The sequence below is a fragment of the Blastomyces dermatitidis genome (genome assembly GCF_000003525.1).
Source record: "Blastomyces dermatitidis ER-3 genomic scaffold supercont1.10, whole genome shotgun sequence".
Taxonomy (NCBI): Eukaryota; Fungi; Ascomycota; class Eurotiomycetes; order Onygenales; family Ajellomycetaceae; genus Blastomyces; species Blastomyces dermatitidis.
The window spans coordinates 950,312-974,750 of record NW_025544783.1 but is presented as its reverse complement, the minus strand read 5'-3'; the positions used below and the strand labels follow the sequence as shown (position 1 = coordinate 974,750).

Sequence of the window (24,439 nt, the reverse complement as noted above, 5' to 3'; positions counted from 1 at the left end):
GTGCCTATAGGATGAGATGAGCAATTCCGTACTACTGCCGCAGAGGTATGGATTCTCCGCCCTCTGCCAGTCTAGCCAGGTGGTGGAATATGGAGCAGCTTGTACAGCTTCGAATACATCAGCCCGTGCTGCACAGGTAAGGTCCCCTAATCCGTCAATACATGGATGCAGCCTGGAATAGAGAGGTACATCTGTGGCAATGCAGCAGTTACATACCAGGGACGGAGGCTGGTTGCAGAATGCTATTTTTCTAATTACTTACGAAAGAAAAAAAGAGAGGCAAAGAATGAGAAAAGCAGAACACTGCCCTTTTCATTATCAAGAAAGATACAAGACTCCAACTCTAAATCAATAGAAGACGAAGCACAATAGGATAATCTCCATACGGAGCTTCTGGGCGGCACTCAAGGAGAGCCATGCCGGCTTTCATCCCTCCCTGCCCTCTCCAAGCTTTCGAGAGCAACACCCCTACATCATTTCCCTTCTTCCTGTTTTAACTGATCCCGCTCCCATTTCCGTCCTAGGTGGTCGGACAAGAAGTCGCATGCGACTATGTGTGAAGATGCGCAGCATGTGTAAAGATGTGTTTGTAGGTAAGTCAATAGAGCGACACAACATTATTATGACGAATAGATCGGGTCGAGTGTTGTCTATAGAAGAGAAAAAAATAAAAAATAAAAAATAAATAAAAAAAGACAACAGAAAGACAGGGTATGATATCACGAGCTCCAGTAGAAGATGGAGTTTGCAGTGGACAAAATAGAAGAAGAAAAGAACCGAAGCCCAAAGAAGCTTAAATATATCTTCGACAATCGAAGTAGAGGAGAAAAAAATTTAGATGGTTTCAAAATACATCAAATGTAATTTAATGCAAGTAGACAAATGCGGCCAACACACCCATAATCAATGCGAAGGGGCTGGACACGGCCATAATGGAGGCGGCAGAAGGTTCGCTAGGAGTTGGAGTGGGAGGAGCAGTCGTGGGACCTGTGGGAGTAACAGTCACGCCAGTGGTGATGGTGGTTGCTTCGCTGCTGGTGCTGTTCCTAGAGTTGCTGGGGCCAGAGCTTGGGGACGAAGTGCCAGTAACGGTGGGGGGAGGAGTGGTAACGGTTGGAGAGGGTGTCTCCTCCTTGCCAGAGCCGCCGCTGACGTCGAACAGGTTGGTGTAGTTGACTTCGTCACCCTGGCTGATTCGGAGAGCATAGTCGTCGCCATTGACGATGTCAGATTCAGGGGTCCATGTGAAGGCACCGTCTTGACCGGAGGCTGTAGGTTGAGAGTAAGGTAAGTACATGTACTAGAATGCAATTTGATTAGGGATTGCTGCAAAGCTGGGGTGAACTTACTGGTCAAGGTCTCGACCTCTTGCAGGTCCTTACTGAGGCCCTTCATTAGCGTGATGGTGACAGGCTAGAAAGTAGACACGGTTAGCAATTGATATCTTGGATCAAGCAAAGGGGCCTCTGGAAGTACCTCGTCACTACCACCGGTCCAGGTGACAGTCACAGGCTCGCCAGCCTGGACATCCTCGGGGAAGCTGGTGAAAGAAATCTTTTGGGCAACAGCAGCAGCGACCAGAAGCGCGCTGGCAAGAAGAGATTTCATCAGATGCATTTTCGCTGGGGTTTTTTCTTTTCTTTTCAAAAAAGAACAATATATATAAGAAAGAAATCAAAGTATTGATGAAGGAGAGAATATAGCGAATATGTTAATTGGCAGCAGTTGAAGAAAAAAGGAGCGGAATTTGCCAAACGAGTGCAGAAGCGAAGAATTTAAGTATTGTCAGAGCGGACGAGGGAGAAGAGAAAGAGGAAGAGAAGGAGAAGAAGAAGAGAAATATCCAACAAGATAGGAGAGGAATAGCCTCCTCTCGCCTGTCCTGTCCTCCCCTGCACATTATTATTATTATTATTATTATTATTGTCGTCTTACATACGTCGCCCTGGTTGGCCTGTCGCGAAATACGGATCAGCCATCAAGCCAAGGGTCCAGCACGGACAGACCATTGGAACTCTTTTCTTTCTCAAGCATTTCTGCTGTTTTTGGCATTTCTCTGTGCGGGATAGTCGCCGTCAAGATGCAAAGACATTCGGCTCGCCTCTGTAGCGTGGCGATTATTATTATTATGGATACAACCTCACACAAGAAAGTCGCCGACCTAGAAGGCCACCGGTATCCCAAGAATAATATCACCCCTTTGCACTTTTTTGAAGATGTAACTAATAAGGGTTCAAACCTTCCAGGGGATGACTGGTCGCTGCGCCCTTCCCCAGCGAATTACGCGGCGTATTACTGGACCTGAAGATAAAGTTAGATGTCAGTTCAGGGTGAACTAGCGGGCGGAGGGCCTACCGACAGGCTACCAGCAAGGACTAACTACTACTACTACCCACTCATGTTTCGATGAATTTCTGCGACAGTGCAAAGGGGCTGTAAAGGTCCCATCGAAGCGTGGAGCGATGGATCCATGGACATTTTGCTTAATATAAATCAGCAAGGATGAAGGCCATTTTGGATAACAAACGTTGGCAATCGCGGCTTTGGGAAATACGACGATTTGAGAATCTCTTTTGACCCTTCCTGTCCTTTTCTTCAGAGAGTTATAGGGGAGAATAATCATGATCAGACGGGACTCACGAGATGCATGTCGGGAAGCCTCTTGAGAGCCTTGTTCGCATTGTTCGCACTGTTCGTAGCGTAGGATGGCTGGATCTAGACTATCTAGACTGCGCCAGTTGAGTTAAGAGTGGACGCGGCTGGACTGCCATCACAGCGTATTTTATTGATTTAACACAAGGTTGCTATGAAAAACTCGACTCCTCGCGTGCTGGAGTTGGAGAAAAAGGAAGTCTACACACCCTCCAATCTCATTCGCTGTCGTTGAAGCCGACGAGATCTAGTTATCTCATCAGGGTAGCTCTAAATTTATTGATTGACGTCAGGAAATAAAAGTGATTTTCGCCAGGCGGTTGAGCAATCCTTGCCCCTCGCGATGTCCGCAGTTACAGTAATAATAACTACAGGAGGATAATTACTCTTCACACCCCCCTTGATGTTGTTAGTTTTATTAAGCACCAACATCAACAGATAAACTACTCCGTAGAAAAATCGGAATTAGGTGAGAGTAGTAATAATAGACATTCATTCAGCTAACTAGCTCCCTCATTTTATTTTCGAATCACCGATGTAACTAACAAACATGGAATGTGGCTAATCTTCCTTCGCAGACTTTCTACCGCAAATAGTAAAATGAAATAAAATGGTGCTATTGCCCGTGAGTGAGGAATATTGTCCGCGGTGACTATGTGAATCTGCGATTGGGACTCAACCCCGTGTTGGACAAACTCTCGGCCTACATATGGGATAGTTGAAGGTTGTATTGATAGATCTATCTACAGGAACATAATATAGTGGTGGGTCACGTGATCTAGTGGGATCGCTAACCGCAACAGCCGTAAGGGCCTTATCTCAGCATGCTCAGCCTCTCTTCTCGATATTTTCAGATTAGCGCGACCAACTAAACTCCTTTAGACTTCTGCCAAGTCCTGCTAACTTCTGGACCAATAAGAGACTTCACACATGCTCACAACCTAATATCTCATAGAGAGTCTGAGAAGAAACAGTTTCATTGTGTATGAAAAATCAACTTCACTCATATAAAATATTCAATTGACTTTGAAATCATATATCTACTCTAAATATCTGCCTGATCATCACTAAATCAATATTTTTTGAATTCTCAGTCATTCTGCTATTATCTCTGCTATTTTACAACTCACTACTTCTTCTCATCATATCATAATCATTGATAAAAGACAGTGTGTCTTTTGAATCTCAAGACACTCAATGTCAGATGCACTTCAGTTAATATTCTTCATTACTTAAAGATGAATTCTCTCTACAATCACTACAGTCTCTCAATAATGTAGATAATGAATATAATACATCAGACAGTGACTTAACAGAGCTTGAATCTATTAATACTTCTTCAGAATTTGAGATCACTGATACTGATACTGATACTCTGTAAGCTTATTCACAATCAAATCACTGTGACTCACAGCATCTGTCTACAATGCCTTATAACTGATAGAAAAGACAGTTGAAATTATCTCATATTATCAGAACATTACAGTAAAACAGTTGAGAAATGAAGATCTTTATAAAGACTTAAATTCAGAGTTCTGATATCTTGACTCATTGATAATACAGTACTTCTATGAAGTGATGAAATATACTATATTCAGTACTTTTCAAAGTAGAGATATTCAATGATAATCAATGTTATACTGTCTTACTTAAATAGAAGCTGAAATATCTTATTAATACTCTCTTCTTTATAAAATTCAATCATGATTCTGATCTGAATATCATTAACTTTCAGACTGCTTTTGAGATTATTCAGACTGATATATCAACCTGATTTGATCTACTTACTTCTGTTCTAAAAAATAAACATGTTAATTGAAAGAGCTATGAATGAGACTCAGATGAAATAACAGCTATTAAACAGCTGTTTATTATTATAAGTATTATATATTACTCTTATTTCTTGAAAAACTCAAACTTCTTCAGCTCTATTCTCTCTGCATATTTTCATGACTCAGAAGTAAAATGATAAATGATAGAAATCATTTCTAGCTTTGAACTCTGTCACAGCTATGTGATAAGAAATAGATTAATAATGAAAATTACTAAATGAGAGAAGATATGACTTAATATTCTTAACTTATTAATATTTCTATCTAATATCTCAAACTTCTAGTAATCTCTGATAATATCTGTCATTTTCTAATATATTCTTTGAACTTCTATCAACTTCTAAGTCAATCACTTGACTAATTCTTACTGTTAGATTAAACTTCAGCAGCTTGTCAAAGATTCTCAAGCTGTTATAGTCTATGATAATATGAACTTCAAGAAGACTGTATGAGATGAGATAATCAGATATAATGATTTCATGACTGCTATAACTACTGCTACTGTGATTATTTCTCTCAATATTTCAGAAACTGATCTAACTCAGATTATGCATGATTTCATAAGACTGCTAACACTGCAAGAAATCATTGATACATCTGATATGACAGACAATAATAATAAGCTTTGAAAGCAAATAACATCATGTCTTATTTCAGATACTGTTTGAAAGATTTATAATGATAAGATTAAAAGTGTTTTCAGTACTGCAAATGATTTATTATCTTAAATATCTGTTATTAATACACTTTCTGTGCATAGAACATGTTTTCAGCAGTTGAGTGCTATTTTTGAAAATGAGAACACTATTGCAGAAACTATGAGAGTTCATAAGAAGATATTTAATGATTTTCTTAATTTATTAAGAGATTATACAGCATTTTCAACTCATCTCTTTTCAGTGTATAAAGATGCTTTGATTACAAAACTCATTCAATTAGTTAAGATAAAGCAGTTAAAATCTACAGATATCTTTGAACAGTGCAACTGACTTCATTCTATTTCTGAATAATTTCATATTTAAATGAATCTACTCTTTATCATTATTTATACTTATTTTGAAGCTGAAGTCTCTGAGAAGACTCATCACTGTATTCAGTCTGATCTTGCTTATTAAAACTGAAATTCTATAACTGCTGTCAATCTGAAATATCATCTTCTTAAGTCAGTGATTTCTCAGAGCTTTGTATCTTGAAGTCTTACTCTATTTTATACTGCTATATAACATTGAGATTATTCAGTTAGTAATCTTGAGTACTTAGAAGATATTGATTCTATTATATAATAGCTTAGTTCTTCACAGTATCTTCAGCTTATTGAAGATGTATATATCAAAGTATTTACTCTTAATGTCTGAAATGAAATCAACTCTTAAATCTCTCAGCTCACTCAAGATATTAAATTCTGTATCATATATTGTCTTCTCTGAGAATGTGAATTATTCATTTGAATACACTATACTGTTAAGTATGATGATATTGAACTTCTTGAGTACTTCATTTCATCTCTGATTATCTTCTTTCTTAGTACTGATTAACATAATTATGTCACTGAGATATTTCATTATTTTTGAATACTTCAATTCATTAAAATCTCTTCTCTGTATTAAGTAATTATAACTATGAGTCTTATCAACTGATCTGGAAAACCTGACTTCTTTAAAGCAATTGATCTAGGCATAGAACATCTCAATGATAGCTGTAAGCTGAAGATGAAATGCTATAAAAATTCAATAAAGAATATCTATCTTATATTTGATTGAGTCTGTCTGTCAAATACATGAGTTCATCAGCTACAGCAGATTTTAGAGTCTATCTTTGAGTGTTCACTTACTGAGGAATATACAAGTACTGTTACTAAGCTTGAGATATTCTCTACTACTAGAAGTCTATTGAAGAATGATTATATCTTATCTTGAGATTTACTTTTACTGTCAAAGAAACATATGTTTGACTTCTTGAATATACTTTTAATTAAAGTGAAAGATCTGAAGAAGAAGATTGAGCACTTTAATTAAGTATGAATTCAGCAGCAGTTGATTGCAATGAACTTGAATTTAAATGATATAATTATTAATGCTGAAGTTAAGTCTTATTCTGAGAAATTCAATGATAATATAGAGTAAGATTCTATTTTCATTGAAAATATACTATCTTTATCTACTGTAAATAATCTATCTGATACTTTGAAAACAATTCTGAAGAAGAATAACTAAAATTGATGAATATACTGAAGCTTTACTTACTTCATCTTTCTTTGATATACAATGTTACATTTTCACTAATAAATATATTAATAATAGAACTTCTGTATTGTTCTGTTAACTTGTGAGTCAATCAAATATCAAGATTTAAAATAAATATAACTAATATCTGACAAATTTTATTTTTGAGATATTATTTTTCAATATTAACTAATTTACATTTATAACTGATACTTATAAAGAATGTCTGTATAGAATCTTCAACATATTTATCTGTATAGATTACTTGTTTATTAGAGTTCTACTTAAAATCTTCTTCATGAAGCAGAGCAGTATAAATAAAATAAGAATCTAAACTGTCAGAGCACTGCTTTCTGATGAAGAAGAAGATAGTCTCTTTAGCAGTAACTGATATGACTGTGTCAGTGAGAATGTACTGAGATTCTTGAGCTTGCATTTGAAGATGCTATATCTGTTCTTGTATACAATAACTCAGCAGTGAGAACAAGAATTCTCAGACTTGACTATCTGAGCTCTTTCCTTCTCAGAGTACACTCAATATTTCTCATTATTCTCTTGACAGACAGCATACCTGTTCTTTCTCAGCAGCTGCTCACTCAGCTCTGTCTTCATTATTCAGTTAATATAGCCTCACACAGTCACACTCTCTGCTTCTGTGAAGAGAAGCACTGAAACTTCTTGTGAGAGACTGATTATCATTTTCCTGATTTCTGAGGCTGATAGAATGATGAGCTCTTGCTCATCATTCAATTTCAATCCTGTCTTGACTGACTTATCAGCTGTGCCTGCTCTCAACAGACACAGCTGGTGGACAGAGTGTTGAGAGAGAGAGAGACATTATATGACATTGTTAACAGTGACAGCAGCAGTGGGGGAGAGAGAGTGCTCAACATGAGAAACAGCTGAGAGAGTGAAGAAGATGAGCTCATTGATGCAGAGAGCAGAGAGAGTCATAATGACTCTGAAGAGAGAAAGGAAAAGCTAATATGACATGTCAGTGATTGATTCTTTTCCTATCATATATATCTCATTCATATTCATATTGCTTACTTGATTGATTCTGATGAAACTTCTTCCTCTGCAAAGAACAGAGAAGAGAAGAAGTCTGAGAAAGAGAGAGAGAAGTGAGAGTAAGAACTGCTATACAATAATATTAGCTTCTTATTCTCTTATCATATTACACTCATTTAGAGAGAGCTTTTTACATCTATCTAAATAAGTTCAGCTCATCATCTTCATTCTTCAAAGAAGAGAGAGAAGTCTCAGACACTTTCTCACTCTCACTCTCACAGGCGAGAATGAGGGTGAGAGTGAGAGCAGAGAAGTGAGAGTGAGCACAGACACAGATGCAGATGTGAAAAGAAGAACTAATTGTCAGAGTTAGTATTTCATTTCATTCTCATTATACTTTTCATGCTGAATAGACATGTACAGTGAGCAATGAACTTCATTAGAGCAGAGTTATTCATGCAGAATAGCTGCAGCAGCAGCAAGTATATTCTTTTCACTGATGAGAAAGCAGAGTGAGTGCATCTACATCAATGTTACTGAGAGAAGAAGTGCTATATTGATTTTTTTAAATCATGAAGAAGAAGAAAAGAAGAAGAGAAGAAGAGAAGAAGAGAAAGAAAGAAAAAAAAGATTCAAAAATATCAGTATAGTGTTATTCATTTCTTCTTCAATATAGTGAATTTATCTTCTCACTCATTAACTAATTTAATAGGCTCAGAAGTTTATACAACTTCAAAGAAATTCACAGATGTTTACAAAAGATCAGTGAAGTTAAAAAAAGATCAAAGATCTCATCATCTTACAGCATCATCTTACAGCATCAATTCCCTTGAAGATCTCATCATCTTACAGTATTAATTCCCTTGAAGATCTCATTATCTTGCAGTATCAATTCTCTCAAAGATCTCATTATCTTGCAGTATTGTCTTGCAGCATCAATTTCCTTGAAGATCTCATCACCTTGTAACTGTGTGATGATCAGCATTTTCTCATTCTTATTCTTCACTAGCAATAAGAAGCTTTACATACTCTTCAAGCTATGTGCTGTTTTTCTCAATCTCATTGATCTGAAAGTTCACAAGAGACAGAGAGTATGATAATCACAAAATTTAATGATGCTTTTTTAGTTGATCTCATGTCATCTGTGAATGCTATACTTCTTTCCTCATTCAACACAATTACACTTGAACTGCTTTCAGACTGCGGTATTGAGTGTGTGAACTACTAGAGCAAGATGCTATTTAAAGCTCATTAAGCTTAAAAGAAAATCTTTGATGATCACACAGTAGAATTGAAATAATAATATCTCATTGATCATTTAAAATAAAGAAAAAAAGAAAAAGGAAAAGAAAGAAGATATTAAGAGAAAAAAAAAATAAAAACAAAAATAAAAACAAAAGTAAAAGCAAAAGTAAAAACAGCAACAGTAACAGAATACAAAGCTACTTCTTAATAATCTCTTCATCAACTTTACAGTCAACAGAATCCGCCGGGCATAAAGAAAAACTCATTGACAACTCCTCATTGAAAAAACAGCTTGTATTATACAAGTCAACATTGTGATCTGCACTGACAACAACCTGAGGACCTTCTTCAACAAATGATTCCAGCATATAATCATGATAGAACCTGATCAATTAGTTATTTATCATCAGCATACTCTGCAACTTCTTCATAACATGATAATAATCATCATCATCTTCTTACTTACAATACATCACCTTCTGCAATCTTTTAATATAATATTTCACAATGATATAAGACTCTCTGAGAATCTATAATGATATCTGTTAACATCTAAGCTTTCTCTAGAAATATAGTGAATATACAGCATAGCATATTAAATCATGAAAATGACAATTATTGCATGCCTTTCTAACATCAGAAACAATACATTTACACAACAGCTCAAATTCAGCCACACAGAGGCAGCATGCACAGATCTTCTCAGACTTTGTTGCATAGTAAGTATCATAATGAGCTTTGAGAACAGCAAACTCGAGCTTGTGAATAGACATTGTTGTTTGACTAAACTGTTTAGTTAGAGATTGATTTATACATTATCTATGATTAAGATTTAACTTACTTTCATTCAATTGAAGAACAGACAGATGAGTGAAGCAGCAGGGGCAGCAGCAGAGGCAGCAGCAGATGATGTGACAGAGGGATTTTCACATTGATAAGTAAGTAGATTGTTACTGATTGAAAGAAAGATGAAGAAAATGAAGTAAGAAGCTCATATTTATACTTACAATATAAGTAAACAACACATGAGTAAGTTAATAATGTCTAGATAAGTATATTTCTATTCACTTCTATAACTCTACAATTCATAATTGATTCAGAAGTTAGCAGAAGTTGTTAGAAATTGCAAGAAGTTTACAGAAGATTTATTATAGAAGATATCTAACTACTTGATAGTGTCATTTTCTATAGAGAAGTTATCTCTTCCTCTGTGAGAAGAAGTTTGAACACAGTCAAAACAAGATATCTTTGTAAATACAATATCTGTGTTTGCATTCCATTCATCAAATGATGTTCATTTGTGAGAGATTTGAATATCAATACTATTATTGTTACTTCACTGCTTGAATGAAGTATGAACTTGAGCAGTTGTAGATATGTGAACTTGTGAACTTGAAGAAGGATGAACTCAGAAACTTGAAGAAGAAGTGAACTGTGAAGTAGTGAAAGCACTGATAATAGATATGACTAGAGCAGCAGAGGCTTCAGCAGCAGTAACAGCAGCTGAAAGAGCTGTAGAGGTCTCAGTGAAGATCTCATTAAGTTGCTGTGCTCTTTTTACTGCATGTTGAGCAGTCATCTGAGTCAGATTATTGTCTTTCACACATCATGCAGCTGTGAGCTGCTGAGCTGCTGTCATTTTACTGATTGAATCACTACTTGACATTTCAGTAGATACTGCTATCTCTGCTGCTCTCTCCCTGTTTCTGATTATCTGATGTTGATGTCTTTCTATGAGAATAGCTTCATACACTTTATTTACAGCTGCAATTTGACTTGACAGAAAGCTGTGAAGCTGATCTTCAAATTCATCTCAATAGCTTCAAGTCTGAAGAAGATTGACAGTATCACACAATTCATTTCAATTGAATTCAAAGATAGATGTCTTCTGATAAAAAAGAGCAGCTATCTGTCACTGACATTGAGTAGACATAAATTGTGAAGCTGATACTGAAAAGTCTTAATCATGATGATACTGTTTCTCTGTATATTTAATACATCAGTTCTTAAGTTCTGACAGCAGAATAGCATCATGACTATTATCTTGAGATGCCTTGATGATGTTTGTAGTGAGTGACTATTTGAATCCAGATATATGACTTGGATTGCATCTGCTGCAGCATTTCTTCACAGGAGTGTTCATTCTATTCATATCAAATGAGAGTCAATTCTTCTCAAGATAGGTCAGAAGGGCTTTTCAGTGACATGAGTCATTGATAATTCTCTTTCAGTCAGTGAAGAGATTGACTTATCTTTGCATTTCATTCTCTGTTCATGCCTTCACAGTGATTGTTCTACATTGACTTTGACTCTGACTTATCATATTTGATGCAATACTTTTGACATCAGATATGTTCTTCAAGTTCATGAACTGTGATAGCTGACTGATCTGATATTGAGTTCTTTGCTGAGATCTTTGTTTTACTGATAGTTAAGAAGATTGAACAGCTTTCTTATCATAATCTTCAGAGTCAAATGCCCAGTAGAAAAGAAGAATCAAGACATGGCTTTTTTAACCTGATTCATGACCCTCTCACTCACATCATTATTAAATATCTGTGATATCACCTCTCTCAATAGGAAATCCTCATACAACAGTACACTTGACATCTGAAATATTTATACTCATACTCAGTGAGGTTATTGCTACCATGATTTGTATTTTCAATGTTGATTTCATGAACTTCTCAAAGTGAATATTCTGATTCACTTCAGACACTTGAGATGTGAAATGCTGAATGATATCATTGATGAAAGAGGTGTCAGTATTATTGACATTCTGCCTGTTATTCTGACAGATCTGAAGAAGTATTGATCAGAAATATTACACTGCTTATTAAATCTTGACATGACTGTCAATAAAGACAATAATCTTTAAAATGTGTTGAGATATGATCTTTTCATTCATATCAATGACCTTGTTCAATAAAAAATATAACATATTATAGAATACAAGTTTACCGCGTGAAATCAGATGTATACTGATAAAGATATCAGAACAGTTAATGAAAGTTTGAATAATCTAAGTCTGTCATGAATTTACATCAATAAAACAAAATTCAGCCTCTTGAAGAATGATATCCTCAGCTTTACTGCTGAGAATTGCAGAACAGTCAAATCAGACAATATTCTCATGAAGAAACAATCTCAGATGCCTCAGCCTGACAAACTGACTACAGAATTGACTTCACTATGTGATAAGATGACACTCATTGATAGCTACAAGCTCAATCTTTTCTTATAAAGTAGAGTCTTGAAGAACATGCTGAAATTACTTACAAAGAGCTTACTCTGAACTGAGTAGTATATGTGTATACTTAGACTGGCCGCCGGGACCATGAATTTCACATTTGGTTCCATTTGGTCTGATCTCATACATTTCTTGGCGTGAGTCCCACCAGAACCAAGCCTCAAAAAAATCTGAAAATGAATCATTTCTGAGAGAAATGGTGTGAAAAATGACCAGATTTAATTCAAGAACAGTGAAATGAGAGTAATTTTTCAGGATAAACTGTGAAAGATGATCATTCTTCCAAAATCAGAATGAGACTGGGACTGAAGGTCAAAATCAGTCTCATTCAGTTCATTCAGTGATTGCTTATATAATCAGAATTTGGTAACAATTATTGATAACACTCATGAAACAACTAAATACATTCTTGTGCAAGTTTATTCTTCACTTTCTCATGAAAACTACACTTCTCTAATATACTGTGATCAGAGGTATTAAACTGTCTGATAATTCTATGTTTTACAATCATGAGTTTCTTGATTGTTTCTCCTTGTAATTATCCCCAGTAATAGTGACAAATATCTCAACTTGAGTTGAACTTTTGCTTCATTCTCACCTCTATCAATGAAATTATCAGAATATCACACATCATCAGTGCAACAGTTGAATATATACTCTCAACAATTTTTCATAACTCTAGAATTGATTTAGTGTGTAAATTCATTGAATCATCTTGAAGATAGTGATCAAATTCAGTTTTACAAGTATGTAGTTTTGCCTGATTTTCAGTTGCAATCAATGTATGCAAGTTCTGTTTCAAAGTTAGTATTATAGTTCTATGTGATATGAAGTGTTATCAAAGATTGTTACTTACTAGAGAATTATATTTCACTGTCTTCATATCTTGAACATCTGCTCATTCAAATCTCTGATAGTTGGCATTGTAGTAGTCTTGAGCTAATTTGACATATGAGTCTTGTTCCTTCTCTGTCCAATCTTGAGAAGTGTAGGTGTTAACTCAATGAGAGAGATCTAGTAGAGCTGCTACAGTATAGTACTCTGTAAAAGATTGTTCTGTTTTGCTGTAGTAATATACCAGTTTATCTCTTACAGCAACAATAGCCTGCACTATAGCATTATTTCAGACTGAATTTCTTTTTGAGTGATTCAACTGCTTCTCAAGATAAGTAAATAAACTGTTATACACTCACCAGACTGACTGCAGCATTGATGTATAAGTGATTGAGACTGTCTTTGTTGTCTTATAAAACTGAAACAGTAAATCAATCACATATTTCAACTGAGTTCACTTCATATCAGAAAGTTTCAATATCTGAATCTTTTCCTGATCAGAGTGTTGCACTCAATGATCAATCATCTGATACAATTAAAGAGTCTGAACAGTCATCTCATATGTTGAACTTTACTGTGTTCTAACATTCTGTATCATATTCAGTGATGTGATTGATTTGTTTGTTTATTGAATATCATGAAATTGTTGTTATTATTTAGAAGAGGTACAAATTGCATTAGCAATGTTTCAAATCTATGATATTTAAATTATTAGTCAATCTATTCAAAATTAACAGTAGTGTTATCAAAAAGTGTTATTAAAAAGCAATATCAAAAAGTGTTATCAAAAAACATTATCTTTTGTAAAGTGAATGTAAAAGTTACTTGAGTAATCACTTTCATCTCATTCTCATCTCAAGAATCAGCCATCTCATTATTCTTCATCTCAATGTTAAGATTCTTTATCAGTGTTTGCATCACAAGTTGAACCACATGAGCAATACAGAAGATATGACCTTGTTTATCATTTCAGAAATGCAAAGCCAATTTTTGCTTCAAGCTCTTCACCATAGTGTAGTTATTCACAGCATTGTCAGTTGTAATTGTAAGAAGACTGGGACTAATATCTCAATAGTTATTTTTAATCACAGTCATTAATACCTCTGCTATATAATTCTCAGTATGACTACTGATCAATGATTCAAATTCAATTAATGTCTCTTGATAAGTTCAGTTCTCATCAATATAATAACATATAACTCTCATAAATGTAAGATTGTTTGTACTAGTTCATGCATTCACTGTGAGAGACACTCTTCAATGATTCTTCAACTCTGATTCTAGATGTTGCATATTGACTTTGTAGTGTGTCTCAAGGTTGGACCGAAGATAGAATTGATGTGAAATATGAAGATTTGAATTAAGTATTTAAAGAAGTGTTCAGAATTCGGGGTTTTCAATTGATTGAAGAGAAAGATTCAGAGATATACACATGCAAAGTAATTGTTCACAGAAGTTATCAGATGAGAGTTATGAAATCAGAGTACTGATACAGAGTCATTTTCATATGATTTCCTTCAAATTAGAAAGTTAGTGTTATCAAAAATTGTTATCTGATAGAGCAACTTACCAGCTCAGTAGTAATTTTCTGATTATTTTTCTTTTATTATCTGCATTCTGATGACTTCAGATGTCAGGAAATTCCTTCAGAGCTATAATCAGTTCATGATGAATATTTCTGAATGAAGTTGCAGTGATTGTAGTAGAGAGATGACTCTTCAGTAATCTATAATACAATCTGTTGATAATTATTTCATAGTTCATCTTGATGTTTGTGTTGAGTTTTTCATAAATTTTGTGACCTGAAATCAGATGTGAAGAATGAAGTGATCATTCATTATAATTGAAAGAGAGCATTCTGTGTTGAATTGTAAATAACATAGACTTTGTGATTCACAGTGATTTCTTGAAGAGTTTGTGAATCTTCAATAGAAGTAAAAGAAGTAGAAGAAGTGAATTCAGAAGACATGATAATAATTTAAGAAAGATGATAATTTATTTTCAATAACTGATCACTGATGTGTGTAAGAAGAATTAATATAAGAGAAAATAATCTTGTTTCTTAGCTTAGTTATAATTTTAATACTAACTCAGATTGAATATTATCAATATATAAAAGTAAATAAATAATCTTGATTAATCTCTGTTATATTTCTTGAAATATATTAATATTGTGAAAGAGAGTGTTACTAAATTGTGTTATCAGATGATATCATTAAAAATATATTAATATTGTGAATATCAATGTTGAAAAAATGTTGATACTTATACATTATAGTGATTTGTGAATCATGATAGTTAAATATATATATATATATATATATTGTTTCTGACTTGATTACAACTTGTACAATAATTTTTAAAAACTCAAAATTAATTTCAATTATTAATAATTATGAACTTATAACTAACTAATATAAAAAGAAAAAAACTTTTTCTACTCATTATCTTTCTTCTCTTTCTCATTCTTCTTATCATTCTTTATAATTCACTTCTCATTCTTCTTCTTCTTCTCCTCCTCCTCATCTGAGATGATAATCATCTCAAAATCTCTCTTCACTGCCTTCTCAGAGAAGGGTTTCTGCTGCTCTTCCTTAGCCAGATCAATCTGTGCCTCAAAATCCTGCATTTTCTGGTCTGCTGTCTCAGGTTCCACCTCAGCAGCAAGCAGATTGACATGCTCAGAGAGCAGAGCTGTCTTCTCAATATTCTGAATCATGAAGTGCATTCAAGACCTGAATAAGGCCTCAATTCTCTTCTTCTCTGTCAGCTCCTGCTAATCAATTAGAGAACAGAAGTGTTATCAAAAATTGTTATCTCTTAATAAATAAAAAACTTATCAGTTTTAACTTCTTTATCTCTTACTTTAATACCTTCTCAATCTTCTTCTGTTATTACTTATTTACAGCAATACTCTTCTTCTCTCTCTCTCTCTTCATCTTAGTCTCAAATCATTCTTAAGACTTCTTCTGATCTCATCACTGCTGCATGAGACTCTTCACTGTCTTCTTCTTCAATCTCTCACAGATGATGTCATCTGTATTATTTCTATACTTAGTTCAGTCTAAATCTATCAGAAGTATTACTTAAAATCATTATCATTTTACTCTCTTACAGAGCCTCTTCAAGACATTATAACATGTCTTACAATCTGTCTTCTCTCACTTGAACACCTTCTTCTTCTCTCTCTTCAATCTGTGACAGTGCTCACGCGCCTTGATGGTCCACAGAACCGCAGAATATTTGAAGAAGAATGACATGATTAGTTTCAGTGAGTGTTGAAGAGAAGTGAAGACAGAAGAGACAGCTAGAAATGATATGATAATGATGATAATAATGATGATAATGATGATGATGATGATAATGATAATAATGATGATGATAGTGATAATGATGATAATGATAATGATGATGATAATGATGATGATGATGATAATAATGAAAGAGAAAGTGCATTGAAATATATTACTGACTTATCAAATATAAAGAGACTCAAAGAAAATATTAACAGCTTTCAGTGATGTACAGAAACAGCTACAGTGTTATATAGCAACATCATCTTCATTCAATGCATGCACTGTTGATATTCTTTATATGCAGTTATTATATAATCTATATCAGAGATACATGCAGAAAACAGATCTTTGTTACTAGAATAAATGATTGCAGCAATTCTCTGTTTTCATATTATAAAGATAAGTTATTCTCATTTCTTTCTTCTCTCTTTTCTCTTATTCAATCAATCACTAATTTCAAGCTGATATGAAAACTATTAAAACACTCTCAGAAACCCTCAAATTGAAGAGTATAGACTAATCAAATTTCAAATGCAGAAGAAATCAAATTATCTTCTATCTTCTACAGATTCAATTACTCACTCTCTCTCAAATAAAACAGCAGTCACGTCCCCTTTCCCCCCCCTCAACTAAATGAAACATGGCCCGTGAAAAGTGAGTACTATGCCAGGTCATAATGACCAACACAGTCTCAGTATGCAGAACTGCATATGCGCAGTGTGTGCTGGACTGAGAGACTGTGTGAGTTGCAAACCAGCAGCAGCATCTCAGAGAGAGCTGTGTAGCATGGAAAAGCTGCAACTCTCAGTTATATGTGCAGAGAATGAATCACTGCAGTAAGTGCATGTGCATTGAAGTAATACTTTTTGATAATACTCAGTCTCTGATATGATGAAAATAGAGTCTCTCTGTGAGATTCATTTCTATCAGAAGTCTGAGAATCTTATATTTCTTAAGATCATCTTCACATGCCTTGTCTGTGAAATTGATGAGAAAAATCATTGATTCCAGCATTCTGTTCTTGATGCTATTCAAGTGACAGCAGAGTCCACCCTGGCCACACTTTTTAAGTGTATATTTTCTAATTATTCACATTTATATAGATATATACTGATTATTTATTAGATGATGTTAAGACAATGACTCATTACAGCTGTGTTACTCTCACTGTGAGAGATACACAGTTGATAATGAATATTGCAAAGACTCTGAGAAGTGAGTATTTTGAGAGTGCTGTGACCCTGCAATCTTGATTTTTTTTTATTTTTGTTTTTTGTTTTTTTCTTTTTCTTTTCTTTTTTTTTTTTAATTTTCTTTCTCTTTCTGTCTCTTTTTTTCTTTCTCTTCTTTTTTTCTTTCTCTTTTTTTGTTTTTTTTTTTTTTTGTTTTGATTTTTTCTTGTTGTTTTGTTTTTTGTTTTTTTATTATTTTTTATATTGTACATTTTTTTTTTAAATTAAAATGATATTGATTATGATCTGTGTTTAGAAAAGTAATGATATTTGATAACACTCTCTGTTGAATTTTCAACAAATGAGCACTATGTTATGATATTATGTAAGTGAGAAATGATTTCATGGTCTCATTTGATGCCATTTTCAATAATGAGATCAGAATGAAAATGTAACTAAGAATTCAAATATATTCTTTATCTGAGACTAGATTTTTATTTGAAAAGTGAATCTGAAACCTTTAATATTTGAAATAACGGGATTTGAAATTAATGTGATGAACACAAATCATGACCAGAAGTAATGCTTTTAGGCAATGTGACAACTGTAAAGTTTGATCCTGATCTCAGACACAGTCACACAGTCAGTCTATGTATACTCACTCTGTTGAATGCATTTGAGTAAGTCTTCTTGTTTCTGAAGATTATCAGCACTGATCAGACAAGGATTAGCACTGAGAAACTGTGCTATATCTCTTATTTACTGATCATCAAGCTTGTTTAGAGAAACCAGTTGAATGATTATCTTTTCTGTCAGAATTGTATAGAATTGAAGAATAAGACTCTTTTCATAGCCAGTTCTGACAATGAATAAAGTATTGCTATATTCATATATCATGCACTGAAGTATACAGACTTGTTCTATGCATGACTGAAGAGTACACTCAGAATCTGAATGTAGATCTTGAAGTATTTATTGAAGATAATACTGAATAACATTCTGTTGCTTATCAATACTATCTGATCTGATATAGCTCATAACAAGTTATGATATATCTTCAATGTTCATTGAAAGTATTTACTTTAATAATAACTTTTGAAGCTGTCATTGTAGCTGACTTGCATATTTTCTTTAATCTCTCTTAATTATATTTAATGCAGTTGATGAGATGTTGTCTGACTCAGCTGTCAAAAAGCAACTCAGCTGTCAAAAAGAAGTGTTATATAATTGATTCAGAAGTTGTCAGAAGATTTCAGAAGTTATCAGAAGTTATCACAAGTTAATGTACTGTATAAGATTGCTAAGAGATCAGAAGTTGTCAGAAGTTGTCAGAAGTTGCTGAAAAATACACTCAGTGCTTTGACTATAGTCTCTGATGACTGAATAGATGTTTTGATAGCAAGATCAAGGTGTTGAATGACTAGACATGATCATGATTGAAAAATTAGCAAATTGTTCCTGTGTTCAAAATCATAGTAGCAGTTTTCAACACAATACTTCATACTCAGAATATATGTATTTTCAGATAAAAATTACATCAATCAACAGAAAATTGAAAAATTAATTTCTCAAGATAATAGAGAAATAATCTATAAGTGATGTTACACAGTGATTCTATCTCAAATATTATGATTGAAGCAAATTGTTCCCGCGTTACTAATAAACAGAAATCATTTTTTCTCAGATGCTCCGCGAAGAGTTTGCTGAGAATATCTCATTTAAGTTTAGTGTAAGCTCTGTGACAGTTGATTGACTCAGATGTTAGCAGGACTTGGCAGAAAGTAGCAGTAGTTCGGATTGAGTTAGCTCGGAGTGAAGTGGCTGAGTTTACTGAGATAAGTAAGGGTCAACACCTCTTCTCGAGATAACAAGAATCACATACAAAAACACTCAAACCATCAAGATAGTCTGTCAAAACTAAATACAAATGTAAAATTAAACATTCTCAACTTTTACATCTGTAAGACCTAGCAAAACTATGAATTGTATAAATATCACTAGACTGGCCGCCGGGACTATGAATTTCACATTTGATCCCATTTGATCTGGTCTCATACATTTCTTGGCGTGAATCCCGCTGGGACTGGCTATCAAAAAAACAGGTAAAGTGACTATATATCAGATCTTAAAATGGAACCATGACTTGAAAAAAATGAGAAAGTGATCTCATTTGATCCCATTTAATCTCATTCTTGACATAAAGTTACTATTTTTAGACATTTTAAGGTTTTTTTTAGACCATTTTTAATTTTTTAAAAAGTAACACTTTTTGATAACACTCAAATGAGATTTAAAGTCATTTAAAGCAATAAAAATAATTTAAATTGAGAAGTGAAAATCATGATCTCATTTGAAAAATGTAATAAGAGTAGACAGTAAGTCTCACTGAGACAGTATGAAACTACTATCTAATGTTAAAATCATGTAATGAGATCAGTTGAATTGGTAATGAGACTATCAAAAAATCTGGTCCTGGTCTCAGACACGGTCACATGATCAGTCTAAATATCACATTATTCAGAAGTTTAGTGAGTTTATCTGTCATTATCTGAGCAGTGAGAATATATTCTAAATCAATGACTCTCTGATTCAACTGTCAACATAAAAAATGAAAACATGTGTTAATGTGCTTACTTCAGACTGTAATGACTGTCATTTTTATAAGATCTATAGCATTCTTATTATCAGTGAGAATCTGTATCAGAGATGTAGTAATGAAGTCAAGTTTAATTATGAGATTCTGAATTCATATTATCTCACAGATCATCTCACTGAGAGTCATATATTCAGCCTCATTGAAACTTAGAGATATACAAGATTACTTCACTGAATACTATGAAATCAGACTGTCTGTGAGCTTAAAAATATAGCTGAATATTGATTTTCTATCATCATTTAAGAGGCCAGCTCAATCAGAATCTGAGTAGCTGAAGAGTAGGTAGAAATCATCAGAGAAATCAGAGATAATGAAAGAATTGATAGAAATGAAAAAATTAATAGAAACAGAAGAAACAGAAGAAACAGTAGAAATGAATGAAATGATAGAAACAGATTCCTCATACAGACTGTGTCTGTAGAAAATACTCAGATTCATAATCTCTTTTAAATAATATATAACATGTAATAGAGTCTTTCAACATTGAAATGTTGAATCAATATTTCATTGAGTAAGTAGTGAGATAGTATAAGTGATATCAGAATGTGTTTTAACTGTAAGATATTATAAATAACTCATATTATATTAATATCACTGAATTGTGAAATCAGTCTCTTTCTCAGATATAGAAGAATTATTAATACAGAATTCATTCTTCATTAATGTTCTAATAATAGCTGTATTATTAAGATAGAAATCTTTAACAAGATATTTAATATATTGATAATGTGTTAAATTAATTCTCTTATCTGAATAATTAATCTCTATACTTAAATACTTGATTAGCTGATGTAGATTCATGACTTTCAATTTCTCACTAAGTATACTCACTAGTCAATTGACATTCTCAGAAGCTTCAGATATAATGTTGAAATTGTCAATATAGATTGTTATATAGAGATAATGTCTGAATGTATGATATCAGAGTGCTGAATTATGAGTGCTGACTATAAATTCAAGATTACTTAATAGAGCTGTTAAGTAATTATATCAGATCTTCACTACAGAGTTCAGACTGTATAGACTACTCTTAACTGTATAAATAAGTGTTTTCAGTGAATCTGTCTCAAATCTGATAAGTTGTCTTATATAGATCTTCTTGATAAGATGCTTATAAAGATATACTATTACTATATTTATCTGATGAAGTGTTCAACTGTGTAGTACTGCTATTGTAAAAAGAATATAATTAGCAGTATCAGTAATAACAGAAGCATAGATCTCTTCTCTAGAACTCTTCTTAAGTCAGTTATCACAAATTACTCAATGTGATTTTCTAAGAATATCATCAGAATTGATATTCAGATTCACAGATCTATCTTTCTTAAGAAACACTCAATGATCTGAAGCAATCAGTTCACTTCTCAGAATATCAGATCTAGAGATCAGACTTTATGTCACGCTCTCAGCCGCGTCAAGGCCCCGTTGCGGCTTCACACAGCTCATCACTTTCATGCAGATGATTTCATTCATCTCACAGACTGACTGAACCGGTTTTCAACCACTATATAATATTATTCAGATATATCATAGAAAGATCTGATTGATGAATATAAGAACCTCACTTCTATACAAGATCAGCAGATTACTCTTTCTTAGCAGTGAGATGCTACTGAGATATCACTTCAGCTATTCTCACTCATAGAATGAAAGAAGAGTATTCACTCATTATCTATATAGAATAGCTAGATGCTGGCTTCTTATCAAAGAAGTCAGTAATTCATTTCTTTTACTCTCACTGAAATATATACAAGAGTTACTGTGTGTCTTATACAATCTTCTTAGTATACTAAGTATCATATCTGTGATATTCTTACAATAACCTTGTAGTCTATAAGCTCACTATTCAAGCAAGATAGTTAAGCTCACTTATACAGCTTCTTAAACAACTACTTCTATATAACACTGCTGACTAGTCACTGCTTCAGTTCTATTATATTACAATTCAAATCACTTGATCTGATTATATATTTGAATCAGTCAAGCTCTAACAGACTGATATAATCTTATACATTCACACTGAGATTAACCTGATCTCACTCTCTGAAGGAAACACTACATTATTTCCTAGAGTATGTACATCTCTACTCTGACAGAAATCTGAGATTTCTGAACTCACTGTATATTTTGACATGAGCTCTTCAATCACTCTGTCACTGCTGCAGCCTCTACACATCTATATCTATCATAAAGATAGAGAGATTAAGGTCAGAGATTCACTGAGATATAAGAGAAACATCTTATCTGAATTTCACAGCTTTATTCATACTCTTGAATGAAAATTCTGCCTTAATCTGAGTCAGTATAATACTTATGAGATATGAGTAATATACACTGCTAACCTTCTTGAAGGCATCTCTGTGACTACTTGAGTCATTAAGAAGAGAGAGCTTGAGTGTATCAATACTACTATAACTTGAGAAGAATTCAAGAACTTTCTACTGAATCAAATTGAAGATCACTGTAATCACAGCTTCATAGTAGCACAGTGATTCAACTCATTATATCAATGAGATGATGAGAATTCTTCTGATTTCAATGCAAGATTTGAAGAATATTGAGAGAAACTGACTGATGATTTGAATCAATTAAAAACACAGCTTTATCTCATGAAGCTGACTCACAAGATGTAGATAATAATATCATAATATCAGAGTTCATCAATCAATTATACTGAGCTTGTTAATCTGACTTCTCAGATCTATTTAAATAATCAATTCTCTGAGAAAAAGATTAATAAGACTTCTTCTAAATAATTAATAACAGAATCTAAACAGTGTTATAACAGCTTCAGTGTAGAGAAAGTAAAGAAGAATTTCAAGTATTCTGATTCTTCACTCACTATGAAGAAATATTAAAAAAGATTTGATAAAGATCTCTATTTCAACTGCAGAGCTGATGAACACTATATCAGTGATTGCAAGAAGCTGAAGAAGAGAAGAAACTGAGAAGACATCTTCTCAAAGTGAACTTCTCTTCTAACAAATGTATTCACAGAAGATAATGAAGAGAAAGAAATGAAGAATTGATAATTCTCATATCTCTGAGTTCATGTTACAATCACAATGCATACTCTGAATGAGAAGATATCAGTGAGATGCCTACTCAACTCTGAAGTAAATGTCAACTTCATATTCTATTTCTTTTCTTTGATGAAGAATTGAAAGAAGATAGATTCATCAGATCATGTGAAATTTACTGATGAAATGAAATGTCATCATTTTAGTATAATTCAAGTGAAGTGTGTGATCACAGACTTAGAAGAAATCTTCAAGAAGAGCAGTCTGCTCCTTCATACAGTTAATATTATAGATGAGAATGTTATTCTAGATCTTCTATAATTGAGAGAAAACAATTCTCTCATTGACTGAGTCACTCAGACATAATGATATCATCTCACTAATGAAGAGACAGTGATAGAGAAATCTGAAGAGTTTCATTGAAAGAATCTTGAGAAAAAGATTGAGTTGATATACTGCATAGCAGGTGATTGAGACTTGAGAACAGGTGAAGAAGCTATCATTCTTACTGCAAGATTAGCAGCAGTATTCATTATTAAAGATGAATATACATGACATCTCTTTACAGATTTTAAGAATGTCTTTTTAAAAAGAAAAGCAGTGAAGTTTCCTGATATCAAGATATAATATAAGATTTGCCTTGAAGACAGTGTAACAGTGCTGTACAGGCCTCTTTATAACTTATCTGTAAAGGAATTGAATGTTCTGCACAAATATCTTGAAGAAGCACAATCAAAGAACTGAATACATTTATCAAAGAGTCTGACAGAGATGTCTATACTCTTTATACTCAAGAAGAATGATAGGCTATGCCTATGTGTAGACTACAGAGATCTCAACAAGATAATAGTTAAGAATTACTATTCATTATTATTAATTGATAAGATGATTGATTGATTATCTGAAGCAAAGATATTCTCAAAGATTGATATACAGAATGTCTATCATAGAATCAGAGTTAATAAAGACAATGTTTAGAAAACAGCTTTTCATACTAAGTATAGCAATTTTGAATATCTTGTTTTGCCTTTTGATCTCTGTAATACTTCAGTCATCTTTCAGACCTATATAAATGAGGCACTGTGAGGCCTTGTTGACATCTTCTGTATAGTATACCTGGATGACATTTTAATCTTCTTGAAATTAGAGAAAGAATATGATACTCATGTTTGAGAAGTGTTGAGTTACTTGAGACAGTATCAACTCTATATAAACACTGAAAAATACTCATTCTACATGCAGAAGATTG

General features: G+C 33.4%; 2 protein-coding genes across 2 annotated transcripts; both read right to left on the bottom strand.

The window, feature by feature from the left end:
• Nucleotides 1-87: 87 nt before the first annotated feature.
• BDCG_07964 (extracellular matrix protein) lies at nt 88-3,350 on the bottom strand. The gene is made up of 5 exons (XM_045423740.1): nt 2,641-3,350; nt 2,356-2,482; nt 1,477-2,301; nt 1,350-1,413; nt 88-1,269 (listed from the first exon to the last, which is right to left on the bottom strand). Exons 3-5 carry the CDS (start codon nt 1,615-1,617, stop codon nt 866-868), a joined length of 609 nt encoding a protein of 202 aa, XP_045272604.1. The 5' UTR covers nt 1,618-2,301; nt 2,356-2,482; nt 2,641-3,350; the 3' UTR covers nt 88-865.
• A 12,184-nt stretch (nt 3,351-15,534) lies between these two features.
• Nucleotides 15,535-15,765, bottom strand: BDCG_17699 (uncharacterized protein; the record flags this gene model as incomplete). The annotated part of the gene is made up of 1 exon (XM_045426781.1): nt 15,535-15,765. The coding sequence occupies one exon, from the start codon at nt 15,763-15,765 to the stop codon at nt 15,535-15,537; it is 231 nt and encodes a 76-aa protein (XP_045282378.1).
• Between the last annotated feature and the right edge of the window lie 8,674 nt (nt 15,766-24,439).